We start from the raw sequence: 20,914 nt of genomic DNA on the forward strand, positions 1-20,914 counted from the left end.
CTGCTGCTAACTGTTTACTGACAGCAGGAATGACGTATAACCAAGCTCTCTCACAAGAAGTGTAGAAAGGGAAGAGGAGGGAGCTTGTCATCTCTGCCCAGAGGACAGAGGTGCTTCATAGAGGAGGGGACATTTGAGCTTCACTGTGAAGGGGCTTTGGGAAGAGGAAGGAAAGGCATATACAGAGGGGAACCTTCGTGGGCAAGACCAGGAGCAGGAGGCTTTATATAGAAGGGTGAAGCACCCTCAGGTTCCATCTTCCACGGGCTCACAAATTCACAAAGCCTTCTAGATATCCAGGAGACAAAGTGTCCGGCCAAGAGTTTTGGTCGGTCAGGCTGGTGAAACAGCGCCATCCACTGGTGGAGCCTGTGCCTGACATTGCTGTCCGCTAGGAGCCCAGAATTCTGGAAGTCTGAGTGTCACCAGTCAGCAGCATGGCCCCGAGAATAGGGACCAGAGGGAAGCTGTACTGGAGGCACAAGCTCTCCCCGTGCAGTCCAGGGGTCTGAAAGCAGAAGCCTCGGGCAGCTTCTGGAAGGAAAAGTGTTCCCTGGCACTGGATAGCCTGAATGGAATAACTGGGCCTTGGAACGGTTCCCCCGACTCAGTGCACAGGGCCACGGACTTGTAGTATCGCTGCTATGAAAGTTTCTTAACATCTTCCTGCCTCAGTTTCCTCATGTGCAAGCCTGGGACGGTAATGGTCTCTGCCTCTTGCCTTATTCTGCATGAGTGTATATAAACCATCTGCTACAGTATCCCATTACTGAATCTCAACTTACTGTATTAGGGCCAGTGAGATGGCTCAGAGGGGAAAGGTGCTTGCTGCCCAGGGACAGGAGTTTGATTCGTGGGACCCCCACAATGGCAGGAGAAAGCCGACCCCTGAACGTTGTCCTGTGGCCACTGTATGTGTGCTCTGGCACATGCACGGCCCTCTCTGCACAATAATACTGCATAATTTTTTAAATGTTCTGCATGGTAATAGTAATTATTTTTGTGTTCAAATGCACTTGGATGCTGCCCACTTTAGAAAAACAATTAAAGATTAAAAAATATTTTATTTGAGACAGGGTTTCTTTTTTTAAAATTGTTTTTATTGAACTATATATTTTTCTCTGCTTCCCTCCCTTCCTCTTCCCTCTCCTCCTTTCCTCTCCCATGGTCCCCATGATCCAAATTTACTCAGGAGATCTTGTTTTTCTCCAGTATTAGATCCGTGTATGTCTCTCTTAGGGTCCTCTTTATTGTCTAGGGTCTCTGGGATAATTATAGGCTGTTTTTTCTCTTTATATCTAAGAACCTTATGAGTGAGTACATATGATATTTGTCTTTCTGGGTCAGGTTACCTCACTCAATATGATGTTTTCTAGATCCATCCATTTGCCTGCAATTTTCAAGATGTCATTTTTTTCTGCTGTGTAGTACTCCGTTGTGTAAATGTACCACATTTTCCTTATCCATTCTTTGGTCGAGGGGCAATTAAGTTATTTCCAGGTTCTGGCTATGACAAACAAAGCTGCTATGAACATAGCTGAGCACATGTCCTTGTGGCACGGTTGAGCATCCTTTGGATATATACCCAAAAGTGGTATTGCTGGGTCTTGAGATAGGTTGTTTCCTAATTTTCTGAGAAATCACCATACTGATATCCAAAGGGGTTGTACCAGTTTGTACTCCCACCAGCAATGCAGAAGTGTTCCCTTTTCCCCACAACCTCTCCAGCACAAGTTGTCATCAATGTTTTTGATCTTGGCCATTCTTACAGGTGTAAGATGGAATCTCAGAGTTGTTTTGATTTGCATTTCTCTGATGGCTAAGGATGTTGAACATTTCCTTAAGTGTCTTTCAGCCATTTTAGATTCCTCTTCAAGGCAGGGTTTCTCTGTAGCTTTGGAACCGGTCCTGGAACTAGCTCTGTAGACCACCTGCCTCTGCCTCCTGGGTGCTGAAATTAGAGGTGTGTGCCACCACTGCCTGGCTTTAAAATTGTTTTTAACTAAGTGTATGGTGTGTGTCTGAGTGTATAGGTATGTCCATGTGAGTTCAGGTGCCTGCGGAGACCAGAGGCATTGAGTCCCCAGAGCTGGGTTACAGGCAGTTGTGAGCTGCCCAGTGTGGGTACCTGGAATCAAACTCGGGTCTTCTGGAAGAGCAGTACATATTTTTAATCACTGAGGCACCCGAAAGCCCCTCAGAACAATGTTAAAAGGTATTTTATTTCGTGTATACAAGTGCTTTGCTTGCATGTGTATATGTGCACCATGTGTATGCAGCCTCAGAGTCCAGAAGAGGGAGTCTGATCCTGATCCCCTGGAATCGGAGTTACGGCTGTGAGCCGGGTGCTGGGAAATGAACCTGGGTTCTCTGTAAGAGCAACAAATACTCTTAACAACTGAGCCATCTCTCCAGCCCTCTGGCTACTTACTTTGAGACAGGGTCTGTCACTGGCTTGGAACTCGCAAGTAGGTTAGACTGGCTGGCCAGTGAACTTCAAGTGTCCTCCTATCTCTACCTCCCCCATTCTGGGATGACAGATGCATGCCGCCACATCCGGCATTTTTACATGAGTGCTGGGGATTTTTTAAAAAATATTTATTTATTTATTATGTGTACAGCATTCCTTCCATGTGTGCCCACAAGCCAGAAGGGGGTGCCAGGTCTCATTGTAGATGGCTGTGAGCCACCATGTGGTTGCTGGGAACTGAACAACCTGTGGAAGAGCAGTCAGTGCTCTTGACCACTTAGCCATCTCTCCAGCCCAGTGCTGGGGATTTGAACTCAGGTTCTCATGCTTGGACAGCGAGCACCTTACCTGCTAAGCCATCCCTCCAGTCCGGTACTTGGATTCTGACCAGCATCATCACTTAAAACCTGGACTGGATGGAGTACCTCTGAGGTGCTCAGAGGCTGGGCGAGGGAGGGGCAGTGTGTGTCACAGTCTGTAGAAGGGGCTGTCCCACCCCAACGAAAGCAGGGGCTTGTAACGAAGCCCTGAAGTGCTGCTAAAACATAACTTGGAGGGGACGCTCAAGAATTCCCACAAGCCAAGCTCTATTTCTGAAATCCAATTTTAGAAACGGCCGTGATTTGTGTGTTTTCCTGTCAACAGAATAGCTCCAGATGCTGCTACCAATTAATTCGTCATCTCTCCGTTTGCCAGCTGAGTCACCCTGTGTCAGTGGATTTAAGTGTTGGTGAAGTCATGTAGCCTTCCGTGAAAGGGGGATTGGTGCAGACGTGTTTGGGGAGTGGGCTGAAGTGACGCACATGAACCCGGACTTGTGATCTTTGACCATATAGGTGTTTTTTTCGAGGCAGGGTCCCACTGTGAATAGCCTAGGCTGGCCTTAGAAATGAGGTCCTTCAGTCTCAGCCTCCCCAGGCACGGGGGATCACAGGTGGGCACCATAACACTGAGCTTTCATTTTTAACCTTTCTTTGTGTGTGTGTGTGCATGCGCGTGTGCGTATTCTCGAGTGTGCATACACATACATGCATGTATGCACAGTGCACTCGCAGCGGCAGAGACTGGGAGTTGGTTCTCTACTTCCTGTGCGAGTCTAGGGGGTTAAATTCAGGCCAACAGCCTGGCAGGAAATACCTATTTACCCTTCACACCTTTACACCAGCCCCTCAACCTCACTTGGCAAAACTCCACCTGGAGCTCACGGATTTGGGTAGACCGGTTGGCTAGCAAGCCTGGGGAATTCTCCTGTCTCCACTGAGAGCTGGGATCATGAGCACACACTACAACACTGGGCTTTTGAATATGGGTTCTGCAGATCAAACTCATATCTTATATGTGCAAGGCAAGCACTTTACCCACGAGGCTGTTCCTTCCCTCAGCCCTGCTTTTCACCTTCTTCATGTGTCTAGTAGCTTCAACTGTCTTCCGCGGCTGTCTGAGTTTTAATCGAAATGCATTTGCTCAGGGTGGGCATCTGCTGTGCCCACAGTACAACTCCAGGACGACTCAAGAATTTAAGATATCTCTCCTCAACAAGTAGATGTATTTGGAGAGCTAGAGAAAGGAAGGGATGAGCAGGTTCTGTGGGACATGCCTGGGTCACTACTGCTGCTACAAAACACGGCCACCAAAAAGCAAGTTGGGAAGGAAGGGGTTTCTTGGAGGAAGTCAGAACAGGAACTCAAGCAGGGCTGGGACCTGGAGGCAGGAGCTGATGCAGAGGCCACGGAGCAAGCTTACTGGCTTGCTTCCCATGGCTTACTCAGCCTGCTTTCTTATAGAACCCAGGACCAGCAGCCTAGGGATGGCTCTACCCACCATGGGCTGGGCCCTCCTGCATTGATCACTAAATGAGAAAACACCTTACAGCTGGATCTCATCAAGTTATTTCCCCAATTGAGACTCCTTCCTCTGATGACTCCAGCTTGTGTCAAGTTGACACACAAAACCCAGCCAGTAAAATGAGCAATCCAGATACTCAGGGGCAGAGACCAGAAGATTGCGTGTTCAAGGCTAGGAAGATACAGAATATGTTCAAGGCCAGCCTAGGCAGCTTAGTAAGACCTTGTCTTAAAGAGAGAGCTGAGGGTGTTTAGTGGGAGAGCCCCTGCCTAGAATCCTCAGTGAGGGGCTGGGGTGTGACTCAGTGGTAGAGCCCCTGCCTAGAATCCCCTAGTGAGGGGCTGGGGTGTGGCTCAGTGGTAGAGCCCCTGCCTAGAATCCCCCAGTGAGGGGCTGGGGTGTGACTCAGTGGTAGAGCCCCTGCCTAGAATCCCCCAGTGAGGGGCTGGGGTGTGGCTCAGTGGTAGAGCCCCTGTCTAGAATCTCCCAGTGAGGGGCTGGGGTGGGGTGGGGTGGGGATGAGGGCTTATTTCAGGGTGTTAGAGTGCCTGGCTAGCATCCTCCAATGATGGGTTTTGAGGAAGCAGAGTGGTCTGGAAGGGTCTCTGATCCCTACCTGGTTTCCAGGGCTGGTGATTTGTCTAGAACCACAGTCAATGAGCACAAAGCCTGGGTGACATGTCCACTGTCCTGGTGACCACCTGAACACTAAGCAGGCACAGTACCTTCAGCAGCCAGTCTGGGGTGGACAGGCAGGAGTGCATCCCCACTGACCTCGTCCTTGTGTTAGTTACAGAACTCTCATCAGACCGACCTACCGGGTTTCCTACCGCACGGTGACTGCGCTGGAGTGGAGGTGTTGCCCTGGGTTTACTGGGAGCAACTGTGAAGAGGGTAAGTAGGGGATGAGGTCCCGTCATCTAGGCTGGAGGGGCGGTGGTGTTTCTGTCCTCATCCCCCCAACTGCCCTGTGCCAGCTTCTCCCCTTTCTACAGACTTTGAGAATGCAGTTCTTTATTTTCTGAAAGATCCCCGAGCCCAGTGCTCTGGGTGCCGAGGTCCGCCATGTTTGTGGGTCGTGACATGGGTTCCTATTTGTCTTGGTTGACTGGGTGATGGGGGAGCCTCATGAGTGGTAGCCAGTTTCTTCTTCTTCTGGCTCTGACACACTCAGAACTGGGGCAGGTACTACTAGTTGTTCGTGGCCAAACCAATACAGATAAAAGTTTAACTGGGTACAATCAGGCAGATGCCAGGGTGCCAAGCTGTGCCTGGCTTCCCTCAGTTTCAGTGGAAAAAATGGATAGACGGGCCAGGCTCAGTCCTTCCTTCCCAATGCCTCAGGGCCCTGGCACAGCCTGGCTCTGGTGCCCACATGTGCAAAGACTCTTTCTCTGTACCGCCAGCTCCCAAATAACGACACAGAGACTTATTATTAATTATGAAAGCATGTCCTTAGCTTAGGCTTGTTCCACCAACTTACCTTGACCCATTTATTTTAATTTACATTCTGTTGCATAGCTCTTTACCTCATCTCTCCATACTGCTGCTACCTCTGTGTCTGGCTGGCAGCTCCACCTTCTTCCCCAGAGTTCTCTTTCTGCCCAGAAGTCCCGCCTATACTTTCTGGCTAGCTATTGGCTGTTCAGCGTTTTATTACACCAATCACAGCAGCACATTTTCACATAGTGAACAAATATTCCCACAACACATGGTGCTATAAATATATATAATATACACATTATGTTATCTATAATAAATTATGTTACATATATTAATACGTATGTATATTATATGTTAATATATGATAATCACACACACACAAAAGACTATGTAGGTACACATGACTGTGTGAATATTGTGAAGGTCAGAAGTTGATCCTGGAACCATCAACCTCATCATTTTGAGACAAGGTTCCTCACTGGAACCTGGGACTCACTGATTAAGGTAGGCTGGTTGGTTGAGCAATGGGTCCCAGTCTCCAGCTCTCCAGTGTGGAGATGGCAGCCAGTGCAAGCAGCACACCCAGCTTAGTGTTCCTCAGGCCAAGGCTTGGGATCCCTCCAGCCCCTCAAGTGCATGTTTGACATTTTAAATTTATGAAGAGTATATTTGGGCACTGTCCTGTTATAAATCACAAAGCACCTATTTACGCTCAGTGTTGAAGATAGAAACGCCTAGAATGCCTCTTTCAAAGTAGCCTCGAGTCTCCCTTTGGCAAAAAATTAAAATAGAACCAAAAAGCGGCAACAACAGCAAACCTCAAGACCTTTTTTGTGCTTATGGAACAATCATTCAAGGCCATGCCTTCTTGTGGACAGGTCTTCTATAATGCCTTTTTCAGTGGTTCGGGGAGACAGGAGCACACACCATCTATAACTGAACTCCTATTATAAGATATTTGAGTTATTTCCAATTTTTTCATGGCATTCCTATAAACATATATTTTTTAAAATAAAGCAAATTTCCCATATACTTATAATGCACAAATGTTTATTTAGTTCTCTCTCTCTCTGTCCACATGTATGTGGGGTGCATTGCCTGTGTGTAAGTGTGGAGGTCTAAAGAGGGCACTGGGCACCCTCTACCGCTCTCTTACCTTAAAACTTTTTTTTTTTTTTGATTTTTCTTTAATGTGTATGGTGTTTTGCTTGAATGTATGTCTGGGCATCGTGTGCATACTCGGTGCCCACAGAGCCCAGGAATGAGCAGCAGATCCTCTGGAACTGGAGTTCTAGATTTTGGAGAGCTGCCATGTGGGTGCTGGGAACTGAACCCAGGTCCTCTGCAAGAGCAGCCAGTGCTCTTACCTGCCGAGCCATCTCTCCAGCCCTCTCCACCTGCTCTTTTGAGGCAGGGTCTCTCCCTGAATCTGAGGCTCAGCTCATGTGTTCTTGACTGGGTTTGACCAGAAGCCTACGAGCTCCAGCTATCTTTCTGTCTTCTGCTGTTATGTACTTATTTGTTTGCTGGCTTGGGGATTCAATGAGTTTCCTTAAGGTTGCTTACAAGAACATGGTAAGGGGTACTTACAGGGGCATGGACAACTCACTAGTGGCTACAACACAGAAGAAAATGCCTCTCCTTCCCCCCAGCAACCACACTGACTAGAGATCTTCAGGGAGGGTGGAGCCTCCTGAGTCCCTCCCTCCTCCAGGAAGGGGTCTTGATGGCCCAGTCTAGAGTGGGCCTCTTCACACCTGACTGCTGCCGAGAGTCTGAGTCCTGATGCTGTGTCATGCCTACAAGACAGAATTCTGGGACACTCCCCACCTCCCTCCAACTTTTTCTTTCTTTCTGTCCCTTCCCCGGCGGTGTTCCCTGAGCCTTGGAGGAGGTGACACGGTTGATTCTGAGTTGAGACAATATTGGCATTGTTCTGGAGTCTACCTAGTGCCCACCAGGAGATGAGCAGCGGAGGGAGAAGATGCGCCTGTACACACAGTAGATGAGGGGATGGAGAAGATGCGCCTGTACACACAGTAGATGAGGGTATGGAGAAGGTGCGCCTGTGCACACAGTAGATGAGGGGATGGAGAAGATGCGCCTGTGCACACAGTAGATGAATGGATGGAGAAGATGCGCCTGTACACACAGTAGATGAGGGGATGGAGAAGGTGCGCCTGTACACACAGGGACTTTTATTGAGCCACAAGGGAGAATGAAATTGTGTCATTTTTTTGGGAAATGATTGGGGAGCAGAAGTTCATGTTGAGTAAAACCAGCCAGGCTCTGAGGGACAATTGGTCTGTGCTTCCTCTCACATCCAAAAATGGATGACATGGTGTACATATGCGTAAGCCAGAGACTGATTCCAGGGGTCCTCCCCAGGTTTTCTCTGCCTTATTTCTGAGCCAGGGTCTGTCACCAAACCTGCAGCTCATTGTTTCTGTTAGATTTACTGCTCAGTGAGCCCCAGCGATCCCTGTCTCTGCTTCTCCAGTGGTGGAGTTTCAGGCACATTGCTATACACATCTCTTACATGTAGTGCTATTTCATTTGTATTTTAATAAATAAAACTTGCCTGGAGATCAGAGAGTAAAACAGCCACAGTGGTCAACCACACAGACCAGGCAGTGGTGACACACATCTTTAATCCTGGTAGCCACACTAGTTGCCATAGAAACCAGGCAGTAGTGGTGCACGCCTTTAATCCCAGCCCTAGGGAGGAGACAGCTCTCAGACACAGTCTCATTCTGAGATTCCTGGAGGCAGGATCCCCATTTAAGACTGAGGTAGAGGTAAGAGCCAATGGCTGGCTGATTTGCTTTCCTGGTCTTCAGGCTGAATCCCATTATCTGTCTCTGAGTTTTTATTATTCATGCTACATTTGACACCCAATGTTTGGAGTATGAAAAAAAAAAGTTTGCCTGAGACATTTTAGTCACTGGCACAGGCCAGAGCTGTGGGTGGGGCTGGAGCCCCACCTGGTCAGGCTTTCTTTTCTTCTTTCCCCAAACCTCTCAATGCCTTGTGAGTTTTTCAGACAACCAGCTCTTTCTCCCTCTCTCTCCAGGGTGGGTTGAGGGCTCTCTCTGAACTCCCTTCATGGGCTGCTACCAAACTAGATAACTACCTTGAAATCCAATCAGGTTTTTAACTGTTCTATGCAGCAGCAATAAGCCTTATATCTTCATCAATATTGTTAGCAGATTTGGTAAGGCAATTGGAAATTCTTAAAGGAAGAAGGAATTAGTTAAAAGAGAGAGTTTTTCCCTATATTAAAAAATGGGAAAAACATTATAATGGAGGGGTTTGGGTCTCTGTATGATAATATACTAGATAGTTTGAAAATGGAACAATTAATTGAGATAATATCTAATTTAGATGGGATTTATGTAATGTCAATTGAAAATATTAGCAGCTTTATCATTTTTGTCTTATCACTAAAAAAGCTGGTTAATCTTGGTGCTAAGATACAGGCTTTAGAAAAACCTAATAAAAAAGATCCCAGAAATATTCAAATCCAGACAGAGGAATTTAATGGAGACCCAATTTCAGCATTGCATTGTAAGAATAGAGAGGAACAGCCTAAGGTTTTCAGACAACCAACTTTAATATATCCTGTAACCTTACAGGAATTACCAAATGGCAGGGGTTCTGTTACAGCTAACTGGACTCCTGTGCCAGTGTTAGATTTAAGGAGATTCAGGGAAGCAACAGTCTCATGAGGCTTGTGTTCACCTTTTGTGAAGCAAATGTTAAACTCTGGCAGTTTGTGATAGAATTATTCCTAACAACTGGATAGAGTTGGTTAAAGCTGTTTTAGAGCCTGGTCCACAATTACAATGGAGCATCTGGTTCAGAGAAGAGGCTGAGACTATTGAACAATGGAGTAAACTAGAGGTAGGGAAATCTCCCAAGATCAAATTCTCGAGAAGGAGATTATATTACCATAGAAAGGAAAGCTGTATATGATGACCACACCCTGGATTTATGCCACACAGCAGCTTTGAATACTTGGCAAGAACTGGAGAAATAGGAAAGAAAAATCGAGTCATTTCTAAAGTTATTCAGGGCCCAAAGGAAGCCTTCGTGGATTTCTTACAAAGATTGACGTCAGCAGTAAATAGAATGATATCAAATTTAGAAACTAGGCAAATAATAATTGAATCTCTGGCTTTTGAAAATGTCAATTTTCTATGCAAAAAGGATAATTAGGCTGGTAAAGGGAAAGTCAGTACCTTTGGAGGAATGGGTCCGAGATACAATTAATACTGAATCTCATGACCGTGATGATGCATGGGTAGAGAGGTGATTTCCAGAGGTTTGAGGAAAAATTGAAATGTCAAGTGTTATAACTGTGGCAAGCAACATCACCATTAAAGGGACTGTAGACAGGGCTCTCCTAGAAACAATGCTTTTTATAAGAATAGTCTGTTCAGAACACCCCTCCCTTCTGGATTATATGGAAGGTGTAGTGAAGGCAGGTATTGGACTAATGAATATAGGCCAACAAGGAATATTCATGGTACTCTTTTGCATCGGGGAACTCCATGAGAGGCCTCTTGCAGGCCCCTAGACCAAATCATTTCCTGCCACAAAAGAGGAAACTCCTTCCCAGAGCAATGAAAGAACCTAATGACTAGTGTAAGAAACCATACCTCTCTAGATAATAGAGCAGCTATAGAAGATAAAACAAAAACTTCAGGAGGAACAATAAAGTGAGTATTTTGGCAAACTTTATACATGAACAAAGACCAAAATTAAAAATATGAATAAATGTCATTGTCATGAAGGTCTGGTAGACACAAGTGTGCATGTAACAATAATTTCATCAGAATCTTAGCATCCAAATCGATCCCTTCAGAATGTAAATGTTCAATTTTTAGGGATTTGAATTTTGTCTGGGGTAAAGCAGAACGCAAGGTTGGCCAAATGTATAGGGCCAGAAAGACGGAGACAGATATGAAAGCCATGTGTAGCTAACATAGCCATGAATTTTTGGGGATGTGATTTTTTTATAGCAATGGAAAACTTAGATTAATTATCATTCCCCCAATCTTAGAAACAAGCCACAAATTAATGTATATTTCTGGAAAAAATATTAGAAAGTTTTATAAAGAACAGTCACTGACCATTCAGGTTGTACAAGAACCGGGCACAACAGCTGCTGAGCTTCCAAAGGCACCAACAGCCCTACCTTTAAAATGGCTGACAGAAGAACTATATGGGTTAAAGCAATTGCCTTTAACAATAAAGAAACTGCAGGATTTAGAATAGCTGGTACAGGAGCAACTAGATGCTCAGCATATTTAAGAACCAACCAGCCCTTGGAATTCTCCTGTATTTGTTGTGAAAAAGAGATCTGGAGAATGGTAGCAGATCTAAGAGCTGTTAATAAGGTGATTCAGCCAATGGGCTCTCTACAGTCTGACATTTCTTTACCCTTTACCTTCCCTGTTGCCTAAATGGTGGCCTCCTATAGTTATTGATTTAAAAGATAGTTTCTTCATTAGACTTTTACAACAACAATAACAAAAAAGACAGAGAAAAATTTGCCTTCACAGTGCCTACTTATAATAAATCTCAGTCTGCTAAAAGATATCAATGGAAGATTACCCACAGGGAATGTTAAATAGCCCCAACCTGTGCTAATATTTTGTAAGTCAGCGATTGGAAATGATACATAAGCAATTTCCTGAATCTATAGTTTACCATTACATGGATGACATGTTGCTATCTTATTCAAATGTAGATACTTTAGAAAAATGTTTGAAAGATTAAAGAAAAATTTGCCTTGTTGGGGATTACAAATTGCTGCTGAAAAATTACAAAAAGGAGATTATATTAATTATTTAGATTATAAAATAGGTTTACAGAAAATTAGATCCCAAAAGATGCAAATTAGGAAAGATCGATGGCAGACTCTTAATGACTTCCAAAGATTGCTAGGATTTTCCATCTATGGCATACTATTGGGATAGGTCCTGATGATCTGATTAATTTAAACAAAACCTCAGATGGTGACAAGGACATAAATAGTCCCAGGGAATTATCACTGAAGCTGAGAGAGAATTGACTTTGATTGAAGAGAAATTACAGAAGGCACATGTGGATCCCATGGATCCGAATCTTAACTACATTCTGGTCATTACCCTCCTAACATTCCCCTACAGGAATTTTAATGTAGAGGGAATATATTATCTTAGAATGGATCTTTTTACCACATAAACTGAGTAAAAAATTAAATATTAAAAACGTATGTGGAAAAGGTCTCTGAGTTAATTCTAAAAGGAAAATTGAGACTTTGTCAATTAGTAGGAATAGACCCAGCAGAAATTATAGTATCTTTTAATAATGATGAAATTGACAAGTTATGGGAGGAAAGTGACCCCCGGCAAAGAGCTTATAGTTATTTTTTGGGAAAGTTTATCCCAAAAGTAAGAGAATCCAACTTATAAAGAGAACTAACTGGATCCTTCCTTACATTGTATGGGGCACACCAATAACTGGAACCCCAACATTCTATCCTGATGCAAATAAACCAGGAAAGGCAGGTTAAAAATCAAAAAAACTAAGTAAAGCAGATCAAAGCCCTTATGATTCTGTCCAAAAGTCAGAATTATATTCTATTCTTATGGTACTAAGGGATTTTAAAGAGCTTCTTAACACAATTACCTATTTGCAATAGGCAGAAAGAGTTGTTTTGCATATCGGAACCACTGAATTTATACCAGATGATACAGAATTGACTTAATTATTTACTCAGTTACAAGATTCAATCAGGAGTAGTAATCATCCCATATCCATAACACACATCTGATCCCATACGGGTCTACCAGGTCCTCTAGCACAAGGTAATGCAGAAATTGATCAATTATTGATTGGAAATGTGCCGAAGGCCTCAGAATTTCATAAAAAAGCATCATGTCAATAGCAAAGGTTTACAAAAAGACTTTTCCATTACGAGGCAACAAACCAAGGAAATTATAAGAAAATGCCCTACTTGTTCTTTATATGACCAAACACCACTACCTGCAGGAAGTAACCCAAAGGGTACTCTAAGGAATGAAATCTGGCAGATGGATGTGTTCCATTTTGTAAAATTTGGATAAATAAAATATGTGCACTGCTTTGAATTCAGAAAAGGCTGATTCAGTAATCACACATTTATTAGAAGTTATGGCCATCATGAATATACCTGTACAAATAAAGACAGACAATGCTCTCGGGTATGTCTCTAAGAAAATGGAGCAGTTTTTTGCTTATTATATTATAAAGCATATTATAGATATACCACACAATCCTATAGGCCAGGCAGTTAGAGAAATATCAAGTTGAATTCTAAAGGATATGTTAAATAAACAGAAAGGGATGATAACAACCCCTAGAATAAACTGCATAATGCTTTATTAATTTTTGAATGCAAATGAGACAGGAACAACAGTTGCAGAGAGACATCGATAGTAGAAAAACTACAGAATTAAATCAGTCAATATACTTTAAAGATGTACTTACCTCAGAATGGAAACCAGGAAATGTGCTCTGTTGGGGAAGGGGTTTTACTTTTGTTTCCACAGGAGAAGAAAAAGTATGGATACCATCAAAATTGATAAAGATTCGATTTGAACAAGAGACACCTTTTAATTAGAAGAGATGATGATAGTTCATCAAACATCATGGTCATTTAATCTAAACTAACCTATAAAACTAACAAAGGCTTTTTATTTGATCAGATGTAACTTGTCAAAAGAAAATCTCCTCAAAATTAGTGTTGGGGAAGGGTTTTGTTTCTGTCTTTTTAGGAGAAGCAAGGCATCCAGCTAAGGAATCTGAAGACCACTGAATAAATGAGACATCTGAAGAAAAAGGACAAATCTCCAGAAAAAAGTGTCTCAAGAAAAAGAGTAAATTGGCCTATTGGTGTATCACATTTCCAACAGGATAAAATTTCTTAAATCTTCCCAAATGTTTGTTTCTGCTATTCTCTACAGACATATAATGCAAATGGTCTTTTGTAGTCCCGGTCCAGTTAAAGATTAAACTGGCTTTGGAGTTGGAGTGTGGCTCTCTCCTCCTCAAAGCCTAGGCATGTTTGTTAAAGTGAAATCCAAAATCCGTGTCTAAAGTCAGAAGAGCCACATGATATGGGACAGAAGAAAAATAAAAATTTAAGGATCATTTTATTGCCATTAATCTCATAATCCTTTGGTTTTATATTGTCTCTTTAACAGCTTTTCTTAAGGTATAAGATTTGTAAGATTAATCCCTCTCTATATATTTATATGTAAGTGTATGTGTATATATTGTTTTTTGCACCAATCCCAGCTGTGATGACTTTGCACGCCAATGGTCCTGTGAAGAAGGTGCTTGTTTGCCTCCGAGATAGTGCAATGCAACAAGTTTGCAGCCCACTTCCTGTCTGCTCTCTGCTTCCTGTTCCTCTAAGAAGGGAGGAGGCAGGGATTCCTAGCAGCACATTCTCCTACCACCATGGCATTTCTTGCCACTGTGCCTTCCTCTCCTCCAGGGACTGTTGCTGGAAACCATGAGCCAGAACAGATCCCTGTTGCAGGAAGGCTGCTTGTTCTTCCGGGCCTAGCTTAGACCCGAAATAAGCACACAGAAAGTGTATTATCTGGAATACTGTTTGGCCGATAGTTAAAGTGTATTTCTGGCTAATTCATATCCTAAACTAACCTATCTCTATTAATCTGTGTATCGCCTCGTGGCAATGGCTTACTGGGTAAAGTGCCAGCTTGTCTATCTCTGATGGCGGCTCCATGGCGTCTCTCTGACTCCGCCCTTCTGTTTCTCATGTTATAGGCCAAGCAGTTTCTTTATTCATTTACCAATAAAAGCAACACATAGACAAAAGGACCCCACACTAGACCCCTCTTGTCCTAAAGAGCTTCTTGTCAGGTATTTGGTCAGGGCAACCAGAAAAGTAACTGACAAGAGTGTCTGAGGGATTTGTAAGACTTGTAACAAGTTGAATGACTCAACCAGCAGGAGGTAAATTGAACCTAAGTGTGGAATTGTTCTTTTTTTTTTTTCCTTTCTTTGTTTCCAGCTGGAAATAAACCTGGGAAGGCAGGAAACAAATCCCCAGAGTCTCTTTAGGGACAAGGAAAGCCTGGGGCTGAGGTGTTTAGCCAGTGCATTCGAGCGTGGAGCTGATTGATTTGAGTCCAAATGAGGTTGCTCCTTCACCCCGCTTATATGCTCTGTGTATTAGCCTGTTTATATTTTGAATGGCAGAGGGTTCAAAGCCAGAAGGAATTCTCCTGGGAGGGGCTGAGGCCACCCTGGCCAATCTGCAGAGCTCAGGGTTTTAGGGAAATGGTTCCCAGTGAATCTAGGAGGTCTTTATGGCTTGTCTTTCATGGCTGCCATTGAAGAGGGACTTGGGAAAATATGGCCACTTATTAAAATGTATGGCAGATGTAGAGGGTTCCAGGCACTGTGTTGGATGCATGCGTCACAATGATATCTCAGATGCAGGGTTGCAAGATGCACCTGGACAGCTGAGTAGAGGATTCAGTGCTGGGAAAGAACTGTGTGTTTGAAACACTGCAGAAGCCACAGGGGATAGAGATTGGTGGGTAGGGTTTTCAAAACTCCAGGCTTGGCCCTATGGCTTCTATTTATTTGCACGGGATCCTATTTCCTGGATATTACCACACATCTTTTTAAAAAAATTCATATCTCTTTCCCTCTAGTTCCTTCCCATTAGTGTTTCTTACCATCAAGAGAAGAATCTTCAGAGCTGGGGGTGTGGCTCAGTGGTGGAGCACCTGCCTAGAATCCCCCAGTGAGGGGCTGGGATGTGGTTCAGTGGTAGAGCCCCTGCCTAGAATCCCCCAGTGAGGGGCTGAGGTGTGACTCAGTGGTAGAGCCCCTGCCTAGAATCCCCCAGTGAGGAGTATGACCAGGCCTTGAGCTCTGTCCCCAGTGCCTCAAACTCAAACTACAAAAATCAGCTTGACTCTCCATAACCTTCAGTACTGCCTCCTCTTTGCTCTCTGTCCTTTTGTGAGCCTGTCCTTCTTTCCCTGACTCAGGCTCTGGCCCTCCAGAATCTTTTCCAACCCATGAGGCCATGTCTCTGCACCCCAGTGCTGGGATCCCAGATGTACCCCACCACACCTGGCTTTTCACGTGTATTTTCAGGATCACAGTTGGGTCCTTACAATTGTATGATAGCACTTTACTGATGAAGCCGCCTCTCACCCCCAGCTGCCACAACATTTGTTTAAATTCTTTTTTTTTTTTGTGCATATGTGTGTATGCGATGTGCATGTATCTGTGTGTCTTTGCAAGTGTGTATGTATGTGGAGGTCCAAGGTTGATATCAGGAATCGTATTCAACCCTTCTTCCGCCTTGTTCATCGAACAGAGCCTCTCACTCAAACCCAGAGCCAGCCCATAATATACCAAGTCTCACTAGCTGGCTTTCTCTAAGGATCCCCAGGCTAGAATTGCAGGGGGGCTGCCACACCCCCCCAGTATTTATGTGGATCCTGGGAATTCGAATTCAGGTCCTCATGCTATGTGGCAATTGGTCTAGCCTCTGAGTCAAGACCCCAGCTCCTCCTACACCCACTTCTGACACCTCCTTCTTTATCATCCCTGGTAGACTTTGTGCCATGGTGAGGACAGAGGGCCAGTTTGAGGGTGTGCAGGCATGGGAGTGGGAGATGAGCTGAGGCCTCAGTTGCCTCATTGCATCTGCCTTTATTCTATAGACACTGACTTGGTGGAAGAGCTCTGGAGCCTGTGATATCCCCATCTCACGCTGAGCCTGTGATATTCTTATCTCACGCTGAGCCTGTGACACCCCCATCTCACCCTGAGCCTGTGACACCCCCATCTCACCCTGAGCCTGTGATAACCCATCTCACTCTGAGCCTGTGATAACCCCATTTCACCCTGAGCCTGTGATAACCACATCTCACCCTGAGCCTGTGATAACCCCATTTCACCCTGAGCCTGTGATAACCACATCTCACCCTGAGCCTGTGATAACCACATCTCACCCTGAGCCTGTGATAACCCCATTTCACCCTGAGCCTGTGATAACCACATCTCACCCTGAGCCTGTGATAACCACATCTCACCCTGAGCCTGTGATAACCACATCTCACCCTGAGCCTGTGATAACCCCATTTCACCCTGAGCCTGTGATAACCACATCTCACCCTGAGCCTGTGATAACCACATCTCACCCTGAGCCTGTGATAACCCCCATCTCACGTTGAGCCTGTGATAACCCCATTTCACCCTGAGCCTGTGACACCTCCATCTCACCCTGAGCCTGTGATATCCCCATCTCACCCTGAGCCTGTGATAACCCCATCTCACCCTGAGCCTGTGATAACCCCATCTCACCCTGAGCCTGTGATAACCCCATCTCACCCTGAGCCTGTGATAACCCCATCTCACCCTGAGCCTGTGATAACCCCCATCTCATGCTGAGCCTGTGATAACCCCCATTTCATGCTGAGCCTGTGATAACCCCATTTCACCCTAAGCCTGTGATGATAACCCCCATCTCACTCTGAGCCTGTGATAACCCCATTTCACCCTGAGCCTGTGACACCTCCATCTCACCCTGAGCCTGTGATAACCCCATCTCACCCTGAGCCTGTGATGATAACCCCCATCTCACTCTGAGCCTGTGATAACCCCCATTTCATGCTGAGCCTGTGATAACCCCATCTCACCCTGAGCCTGTGATAACCCCATCTCATGCTGAGCCTGTGATAACCCCCATTCCATGCTGAGCCTGTGATAACCCCATTTCACCCTAAGCCTGTGATGATAACCCCCATCTCACTCTGAGCCTGTGATAACCCCCATTTCATGCTGAGCCTGTGATAACCACATCTCACCCTGAGCCTGTGATAACCCCCATTTCATGCTGAGCCTGTGATAACCCCCATCTCACCCTGAGCCTGTGATAACCCCCATTTCATGCTGAGCCTGTGATAACCCCCATTTCACGCTGAGCCTGTGATAACCCCCATTTCACCCTGAGCCTGTGATAACCCCCATTTCACCCTGAGCCTGTGATATCCCCCATTTCACCCTGAGCCTGTGATAACCACATCTCACCCTGAGCCTGTGATATCCCCGTCTCACCCAGAACCAGGCCAGGCACAGGATGGAGTTCTGTTATCAGATCCTTGCTCTCCTCCAGTCATGCCGCCATGGAGCCCCATGTGGCACATGAACCTGCACGTGTCACCTGCCTGATTTTTTCTGGAAAGCTCTTGTTCAGCTCACGAAACACATTGTGTGGCTTCTGGTCTGTCTGCACGTCCAGAAGTCTTAGCCCGTCCCTCAGCCATGTACTTGGCAATGGGCTTTTCACAGAGAGTGAGCAGGGCAGGGCAGGGCAGGGGGACTCCGGGTGTGTCCCTGCGTGTGTCCTCACTGCCCAGCAAACCCATGCCAGGATGGAGACTTCAGCAGAAGACAAGGATGTCCTGGGGTTGGCAGTGAGGTTCAGAGGATGTCAGTGTCCCTAAGCCACTGCCGCTCCTCAGGGGCTCTGCGCTGATTTACACCTTGCCCATGTCCAACAGGAAGGGCCTTTGTGGTATAGTATTTTGTCATAGCTAGTATTTTTTTTTAAAGTAGACTCTCATTATGTAACCCAGGCTGGCGTCCAACTCAAACCCTGCCGCCGTAGCCTCCTGAATGCTGGGACTGCAGGTGTGTGTCCCCACCCCAAGCTTCAAAGAACCACAGTTCCTCTTCCTCCTCCCTCTTTTCCTTCTTTTTGAGGCAGGGTCCCACACATCCCAGGCTGATCTCAAACTCTATTTATAGAGTCCTGTGTCAAGATGTCCTGGGGGAAAGGAAGCCAAGCAAATCCTTTCCATTCCCGCGTGTGTGTGCGTGTGTGTGTGTGTGTGTGTGTGTGTGTGTGTGTGTGCGCGCGCGTGTGTGTGTGCGTGTGTGCGTGTGTGTGTGTGTGTGTGTGTGTGTGTGTAAGACAGAAGTTAACGCCGGATAGTCTCTCTCAGGAGCCATCTACTTTGTCTTTGGAGAAAAGGACTCTCACTGGGGCCTGGGGTTATTGATTAAGGTAGGCAGATTGACCAGAAGTCCCCAGGATCCACCTGTCTCTGTATCCCCCGCACTGGGAGTATAAGCGTGCACCATCATGCCCAAGCCTTTTACGTAGGTAGTGGGGACTGAACCTCGATCTTTGTATTTGCCTGGCAAGCACTTTACCAACTGAGCTACCTCCCAGTTCCATCTGTCTGTCTGTCTGTCTATCTATCCATCCTATCTATCTATCTATCTATCCATCTATTATTTATTGCAGTGCTTGGAATTGAACCCAGGGCCTCATGCATGCTAGGCAAGTGCTCTACCACCAAGCTATATTCTCAGCCCCGACTTCTTCTCTTATGGTGGTTCAGAAACCACAAGGACATGCAGCCCTCAGCATGTGGCCATGACTTGGGTCTCAGCTTGAAGCTTCTCCTGGGATGGCAACTTCCAAAAGGTACAAGAAATGACAGAGACAACTGGCGACCTGGACAATCACCCAAAGTCTTATTTGCAACATTGGGGCAACCAAGTTTGGCTAAGGCCTAGAGTACCTGACAGACCATTTTCACAGGCAGGAAAACTTGAAAAGCTGTCTTACCCCATCTTGGCAAGGTTTTATGGTCATTTTTGCTTGTATCCTGCTTGTCCAGTTTGGACACCATTTATTTTGTCAGGAGTCAGGCACTGGTATCTTAAAGGCTATTGGCTGAAGGAATTCTCACAACAAAGAAATGAACAGCAATATGTTTCCTTCTGGTATCAAACTGGTAGCTTCACAGAATCTAGAATCCCCAGGAGACAGCTTCTGGGCATGCCTAGGAGGGGCTTCTAGATTAGACTAATTGATTAGAAAGACCCGCCCTAAAGGTAGAGCACTTGCTGTTCTCGGGCCCCTACATCCGGTGGCTAACTGCTGAAATGTTCCAGAGGCCTCTGGGGAGACTCGAACACTGCATTTTAGGGTATGGATTTGGGTTGTGGTTCCTGGTTCCCACAAGAACTCCCTGAATGTTATTTGAGATAGCATCTGGTTCTATAGCCCAGACTGTCCTGGAACACTGTGTAGCCCAGACATTGAACTCCAGAACCCTCTCACAGCCTCCCCCAAGGCTGAGATTCTAAGCACTGCCATGCCCGTCTCTCTATATATTATGCAACAGATGTGTCTTAGTTAGGGTTGCTGTTGCTGTGATAAAACACTGTGACCAAAAGCCACTCGGCTATGGAAGTCTTTCCCCCTACCCCCACTTTACAGCTTGTGGTCCATTGTCTAGGGAAGTTAGGGCAGGAACCTGAGGGCATGAATTTATGTTGAGGTCATGGAAGAGTGCAGCTTAGTTTGCTCCTCAGGGTTTGCTCAGCTTGCTTCTCATACCGTCTGGGTCCACCTGCCCATTGCCGGCACCACCAACAAAGAGCTGGGTCTTCCCACCTCAGGCATCAATGGAGAGAATGTCCCACAGTCTTGCCTACAGGCCTGCAGTGTAGACTCTATTGGTCTTAATAATAAAAGCCCGGAGTCAGATATTAGGAAGTGAAAGATGAAAGATCAGAGAAGCAGAGCAGCCAGACACTAGTTCTTATCTCTACTGAATCCTCAGACTAAAGGGCCAGACCTCAGGCCGCAGGACAGGGCTGCCTGTCCCTCCGAAACCTCAGACTGAATGCTGTGAGCTCTTGTCACATCACTCCTGACTCCAACTCCCAAGTGCTGGGATTAAAAGGGTGGTATCCCAAGTGCTGGGATAAAAGGTGTGAGCTCTGTTTCTCTTTTAGACTGATTCAATCTCGTTTAGCTCAGGGTGGCCTTGAACTCACAGAGACCCATCTGCCTGTCTCCCAAATCCTGGGATTAAATCTGTGTGTCAGCATTGCCTAGCCTCTGTAGCTAACTAGTGACTAGTTCTGATCTTCAGGCAAGCTTTATTTGTTACAGCACAAACGAAATATCACACAGGCCTATCCTATGAAGGCATTTTCTTAATTAAGATTCCATCTTGGGCTGGAGAGATGGCTCAGCAGTTAAAAGCACTTTTCCAGTCTCACAACTATCTGTAACTCTATTTCCATGCGATCTGCTGCCCTCTT

General features: G+C 45.6%; 1 protein-coding gene across 2 annotated transcripts in view; it reads left to right on the forward strand.

The window, feature by feature from the left end:
• Nucleotides 1–20,914, forward strand: part of Col26a1 (collagen type XXVI alpha 1 chain) — a 134,238-nt gene that overhangs the window by 42,638 nt on the left and 70,686 nt on the right. For both annotated transcript variants that reach the window (XM_041648844.1, XM_041648845.1), the window contains one exon: nt 5,112–5,209. In XM_041648844.1, the coding sequence (XP_041504778.1) occupies nt 5,112–5,209 (98 nt within the window). The remainder of the gene's footprint in view (nt 1–5,111; nt 5,210–20,914) is intronic.

Source organism: Microtus oregoni, unplaced genomic scaffold (assembly GCF_018167655.1).
Source record: "Microtus oregoni isolate MIOR12 unplaced genomic scaffold, Mior012 000003F_ref0000135, whole genome shotgun sequence".
Taxonomy (NCBI): domain Eukaryota; kingdom Metazoa; phylum Chordata; class Mammalia; order Rodentia; family Cricetidae; genus Microtus; species Microtus oregoni.